At 43.7% G+C, this 6,949-nt stretch overlaps 1 protein-coding gene across 1 annotated transcript; it reads left to right on the forward strand.

Annotated features, from left to right (window-relative positions):
* Nucleotides 1-2,497: 2,497 nt before the first annotated feature.
* LOC130837941 (EP300-interacting inhibitor of differentiation 2-like) lies at nt 2,498-3,106 on the forward strand. Its single transcript, XM_057710657.1, has one exon. It carries the CDS (start codon nt 2,498-2,500, stop codon nt 3,104-3,106), a length of 609 nt encoding a protein of 202 aa, XP_057566640.1.
* Nucleotides 3,107-6,949: the final 3,843 nt, after the last annotated feature.

Here is a 6,949-nt window from a genome sequence, read left to right on the forward strand (position 1 = left end):
TTGGTAGTGCATATATGTCAGTGCTACGCTCTCACTACGTCCCAGCCTCCCCTTCCCCACCCTCCATGTCCTCAAGTCCGTTCTCTACATCTGTCTCTCTATTCCTGCCCTGCCACTAGATTCATCAATACCATTTTTCTAGATTCCATATTCATCTCCTCTTTTGAAATGTTAAGTGTATGACCATGGGATTAAATTCCCTATTTTTTCCTGTAAAAATATACCAGCGTGGAGCCCCTGATATCTGCTCCGTTAATTATTGAGTCTGCAGCATGATTGAAACTGTCCTCCGATGATTCTGAAATGCTGGCAGTGAGTCAGAGACAAAGATGCTGCAGCCGCTACACAGGAACAGTCTTGGGAGCAATAGCTAACCTGGAAACTGTCTCAAATTTTTTGCTTTCATCTCCCCACATGAGCACTTCTGTTTCATACACCATAATTTTGTTTAGAGCTATACCTGTTCCCAGATAATGGGAGGGTCAAAAGGCAGGATGATATCTGCCTCCAGAGGATTACACCAAATTACTACAATTTCTAGTTCCCCCTCTCTTAATGTATGTTATTATATAAGCCTAGGAATTCTATTAAATATTTGTGATTTTCCAGGCAGCCTCAGGGTGGCAGCAATGGACCTTTGGTCTCCAAACTAGCCTGGGCGCTGCCTTAAAGGAGCCACACAGTGATTGCAAAGATGCTGGGGGGAAGCTGTGTTTGAAGCAGCAGGAAGGCTGGATGTTGTGTTTTATACATGTGGTACTTGGACCAGGAAAACAAAAATGCAACCTCATGATCCATACATGACCTAATGCCTAGTGCCTCCTGACAGGGCAGAGAACAATGAGTCACTGGAGTTATTTGCTGATGCCCATGAATCATGGCATCACGATGGGGGTCATCACCAGCAAAATCAGGAGTGGAATTTCCTTACATGATGTTTCTCACGTTAATTAGAATAAGTAAAAAGTAACTAGACAGTCACTATTTAAATGAATGTTGTAATACTATGGGACACATGCAAATAATGGTAATGAATATGGATCTATCAAGAAAACGAACTATTTATAACCACAATGAAAACCACAGGTGAATCTCATAAAAATAACGTGCAAAAGAAATCAGACACAAGAGTATGTAAAATTCAAAAAAGCAAGCAAAATTAAACTACAGTATCAGGAATGTACCCCTAGGTAGTAAAACAGAAAGAAAAGCAAGAAGGACTTCCCCTGTGGTCCTGCGGTTAAGAATCCGCCTGCCAACGCAGGACACAGGGGTTCGATCCCTGGTGGTGGAAAAGCCCACATGCAGCAGAGCAACTAAGGCCACACACCACAACTACTGAGCACACAAGCCACAACTACAGAAGCCTAGGCACATAAAGCCTGTGCTCCACAACAAGAGAAGCCACCACAGTGAGAAGCCAGTACATAGTAATGAACACTAGCCCCTGCTCTCTGCAACTAGAGAAAAAAAGCCTAAGCAGAGCCCCGAATACCCAACACAGCCAAAAAAAAAACAAAAACAAAAAGCAAATAAACAAACAAAAAAAAAACAGGCATGGAAATGATTACCATACATATCAGTATAGTGATTACCTCAGGGTAGAAAGGAGACTATAGTGATAAGAAGGGGAGAGGATTCTGGGATGATAGAAATATGCAATTCCTGGACAGGAGTCGTGGTTACATGGATGTTCACTTTGTGATAAAACACAGCTGTATATTTATATTTTGTGTACATTTTCCTGCATGTTACATTGTACAAAAACGATTTAGAGAAAAATAAGTGTCCAGGGGAATTCCCTGATGGTCCAGTGGCTGGGACTGCCCGCTTCCACTGCAGGGGGCACGGGTTGCATCCCTAGAACAGAAACTAGCATCCCGCATGGGGGCAGGGCGCACCAAATAAATAACAAAAAGTCCAAGAATAGCCAAAGCCATTTTGAATTAACAAAGGAATGTTATTATAAAGCTTTAGTAGTTAAGAGAATTTTAAGAAAATACACAAATAATAAATGGAAAAGAACAAAGGACCCCACCCTACCCCCAAAGTAACCCATGAACCTAGATTATCTTGGTATATAATAGAGGTTGCATTATAATCACTGGAGAACAAGAAACTTAGGGAGAGGCATCCTAGGATGTCATCTTGGGAAAGCCAACCGGAAGCGACCTTGTGAGACTTTGCTTGTACACATTCAACTGGTGGAAACGCAACACACGGCTCGGCTCCGCCCTCAGACAATCTGGGGAAAGTTTCAGGTGTGCCGGCACTTCCCGCCGCTAGGTGGCACCTGGAAGCTCGCAGGCGCGCGGGGAGGACGCATGCGCCGTGCTCTTACGTTGAGCTGCGGCCTCTTTGCTCCTGCACGTGGGTTTCCACACGCCGCGTTGACCCGTGTGCACATCGCTGACGCACGCGCACTTACGTGCACACCACTAATCGCGCCGGTTTGCCAGGTTTTGTGAGGGCGGCCGAGCTGACCCCGCGGTCCGAGATGTCCGAGCTGCCCGCAGACAGCAGTGTCCCGCCGGCGGGCGCGGCGAATGACCACGGCGACGTCCCGCAGGCGGAGGTAGGCGGCGGGCGGCGGGCGGCGGCCCCGGCGCAGCCTGTGGAGGCCAGCGACCGTGCGACGGCGGCGGCCAGGGAAGGTCCGATGGCGGCACCTCGGGAAGGTCTAGTGGCGGCGGCCAGGGAAGCCCGCGTGGCAGCGGTCGCCAGAGTGTTGGCGGAGCCCGCGGAGGGAGAGGGTGCTGAGGCCAGACCCCGACCCAGGCGCGGGAACGGACCAGGCCTGGCTGCGGCGCCATATCTCCGCCTCCGTCACCATCTTGAGCTCATAAGAGTTTACCAGCAGGGCGTGCGCCGCTTCCTGGAGCACTTCGCGCTTGCTCCTGGCCGAATTCCGGAGCTGGAAGGACGCCGCAGGGGGTTTGTGGAACCCTGGGGAGCAAGGGAGGCGGCGTTTGATGCAGAATATCGGCGGGATCCTCAGAGGATGGATGCTGATATGTTAACATTGAGTATAACTCTGACTGCGTCTGCAGTTATCAATCCTCTGATACGAGAACTTGGTTGTGATAAGTGTATCAGCAGAGAATAGTTTCGTGAAGAAAGTACTTCAAGAAGAACCTCTGCGTTGGAGACAGCCTTGTCGCAATCCTGTAACCTGATTTGAAGAAGTCCGAGTATGTGAGAATAAGTGAAGGCACAGTTCGGGGGAAAAAAGAAGAAGACTGTGGGGCTTGGGGATCCCGGTCACCCCCACCTTTAAATGTTTTATTTTTCTTCCTTGTTCATACAACAGAATAAACTCCTGTGTATCCAGCATGCAGTTAAAACAATACCTTTGTGTTTTGTTTTCTTCTCTGTCTTAAAAGTTTTGCCATAACTGACATATTGGTTTAGGTGTTCAACATAATACTTTGGAAATTGCATATATTACAAAATGACCACTGTACCAAGTCTAGTTCATATCCATCACCATACCCAGGTATACATTTTTTTCTTGGGATGAGAATTTTAAAGATGTTCTCATAGCAACTGTCAAATATACAATATATTCTTATCAACTATAGTCTCCATGCTGTACATTCTATCCCCCAGGGCTTATTTTATACCTGGAAGTTTGGACCTTTTGACCACCTTCAGCCATTGCGCCTCCTACCCCACTCACCACCTCTGGCAACCACCAATCTACTCTCTAGAAATACTTTTGTTGTTCAATTTCAGAAGTAATCTACGCTTACTCCTGAAAATGTGTTTTATATTACAGCTATATAAAACACACCTCCTGCCTGTGGGCTTACCCTCCAGCCATTGAGCACAGGGTAGTGTGTTCCTGTGTCTGCAAACCTGTACTCACTTAGAGGCTGGCTAGAAGGCAGGTTACGCAGACAAGACCACCCTGTCCATGCGTTCTGCAGCTGCTCCTATCCTGGTTGATGGCTATGCCTTGGGGCCTCCTTAGGTCAGCATCTGCAGCTTTACGGCTTTCCTGTTTATAGTCGCATAGGCTTAGATGTTCAGACAATTTTTCACCTTCTCGTTTTTCATCCAGCTTTAGTGTCTAAGCATTGCTTCCTATCACTCATGTATATACTGTTATTATTTAAGGGTTATTGTACCTTCCTCCAGAAATTAGACAGGAGGTCCCTGATCAAGCTAAGTTTTGCAAAGAACAATGAAGTAAGACAGCATTTTTACAGACAATTTCAGGGATTAGCCAGCATGATCCAAGGCCACTGTGTTCACTAAGCTCTCTTTGGGAAACATTCATTCCTTTGTAATCAAGCTGGACACGTTTTTTTTTTTAGTAGATATTCTTAGAGCAGTTTTAGGTTTACAGATAACTGAGCAGATGGCACAAAGTTCCCATGTATCCTTACCCACCCCCTAAAAGTTTCTCCTATTTCTATATTGCATTAGTGGGGTACACTTTTATGACACTATTTACTCACTTAACCAAAGTGACAGTAGAAGATTTTGAAGGCAAATGCAGAACATTGCAACAGATTTCTTAAGAGGTGAAGAAACTTTGCAGTCTGTTCTCAAAAGCATCAATATTTCAAGAAACCTTTGTCCTTTTACCAGAGAAGAAAACCAAATTCTAGTTTTGCACCGTTTCACCTTTACTATTAACATACGCTTATTTAATTAAATTTCATGTAATCTTAGTCTTGACTGAGGCCAAAGATAGATGGGCCCCACACTGAGCAGCTGGAGTTTGTCCCCTGTGATCGGGTACTCCAAGACAAAGATAATAGCAGAAGGAGGAGAAGCTGAACCCTGCCCAGATGAGAGAGAAAGAGATCATCTCTTTCTCATTATCAAGGTCAGGGAGACCTTGCCAACTACACGTGTGCAGAAAGGCTCTTCAGAGGTCAAAAGGGAGGAGGTGTTACCTGTAGTAAGTGATGCCATCTGACCCATAGGCCTCTTGGCTCGAGTCCATCTTGGCTAAAAGACCCCCCAACACACAGGGGAGGCCCACGAAATAAACGAAATACAGACTCAGAATCAGGCAAAGCACCATGATCGGCCAAAGGAAACCCAGAAGAAATTCCCCATGTAAGTGATTCAAACTACCACAAGGGCATGATTCTCTCTCTGAGTCGCCAGTGTGAGTCTATTCACATGTACCCGTTTTCCTCCTAATAAATACTTTACTTGTTTCATACTTTCCATCTCCTTATGGGAATTCCTGCTTCAAGACGTTGCAGGCCGAGGCCATCCAAAATCATGACCATGCATGAAAGTCTTTACTCAGGGTTCCATTCTTTAGTTTCTAGAAATGTATGCCATTTCATATACAAATTTTCAGTAAAACACAAACTATATTTATTAGTCATCCCAAACATTTAGTCTCTCTATAATAGGAGATTAAATGTAGGTAAACATAGAGTCTTTAGCAACTAATGATTGTGTATAATGTAGACATGCAGTGAATTTCCATAATGTAACTTATTTTAAGGAATTCCCTGACGGTCCAGTGGTTAGGACTCCATACTTCCAAGGCAGGGGGCAGTGGTTTGATCCCTGGTCAGGGAACTAAGATCTTGCAAGCTGGGCAGTGCTTCCAAAAATTTTTTTAAAGTTTTAAATTAAAAAATAATACGTTATAAGTTACCAAAAAACTGGACTGTTTTTAGGTGGACTTACCATAAAACTTAATTATTGTTTTCTTTATTCATTTTTTTCCCATCTTTATTGGAGTATAATAGCTTTACACTGTTGTGCCAGTTTCTGTTGTACAACGAATTGAATCAGCTGTATTTATACATATATCCCCCATCCCCTCCCTCTTGAGCCTCCCTCCCACCCTCCCTATCCCACCCCTCTAGGTCATCGGCAGTCATGAAATTAATCTCCTAATTATTCTTAAAATGTTTACCCAAAAGCTTTTGTCCAAGTTACCTCTATTTCGTTACTTAGGAAAATATTAACATACCAACTTAATTTTTCTTGTTGTTAAGTTTTATAACAGAAATACAGTAAACCTAGGTACAATTGGTGTTGGGTGGCCTTGACCTGCAGTGGCTTGAAAGCAGGATTTTGTTTCCCAGCCAGAGACTGAAGTCAGGCTGAGGCAGTGAGAGTGCTGAATTCTAGCCACTAGACCAATGACCAGTGACAAGGCCCTGGCCCATACAGCTTTTTGTTTGTTTTTCATTAATACAATATACGTTTATTGTTTGCACTGTCATCTAAGGACTGGAGAGAGAGCAGAGAGTTGGTACTTTAAGAATTACTTTAAAAAAAAGAATCACAGTAAGTATACCATACTAAATAAAATCTAATCATATGGTGGAGGGACTGATATTATTTAGCGGAAGCCCTGAGCTGAAACCCACACATGTTGGAAACTTGCAGAGCATCGGGGCTGCCTGTATGCATTTCTCTTCTCATCTTTTACAGCTGCTCTTCTATCCAAAATGGTGCCTCTAAAAAAGCTAACCTCAATTCAAAGAATGCAATCCTAATTCTTGCAATGTAAGGCAAGAATTTTACTGCAGATTATTAAGATACGTAGCTTCATCCAGGGTTGTTGTTGTGTTTTTTTTTGGGGGGGGTGTGGTGTCAGTTTATTATTAATAAATACCACCCACAGTAATATTTCCACTTCCCATGGCCCAGTGTATGTGTTATGAAGCAGAGCATGGTCAGTGGTCAGAAATACACACCCCAATAAAAATAAATACTTCCACCCATCCCAACATATCAGCAAGATTTCTAAATTTTTATAAAAGAACATTTTCTTCAGAAGAGCACAGTATTGGTAAGTCTGCTGACTTATCAAACATTATTCCCCACTTCTCACCTCCCTATTAACAGAATACTCACAAACATGTCCTCAAAAAACAAATGTCTAAAACACTAGACCATAAATAGTTATTTATTGTGTTCAAGCATTGTGGAGTTGCTAATTAGGGATCTACACAGAGTG

The sequence above is a fragment of the Hippopotamus amphibius genome, chromosome 16, assembly GCF_030028045.1.
Source record: "Hippopotamus amphibius kiboko isolate mHipAmp2 chromosome 16, mHipAmp2.hap2, whole genome shotgun sequence".
Lineage (NCBI taxonomy): Eukaryota > Metazoa > Chordata > Mammalia > Artiodactyla > Hippopotamidae > Hippopotamus > Hippopotamus amphibius.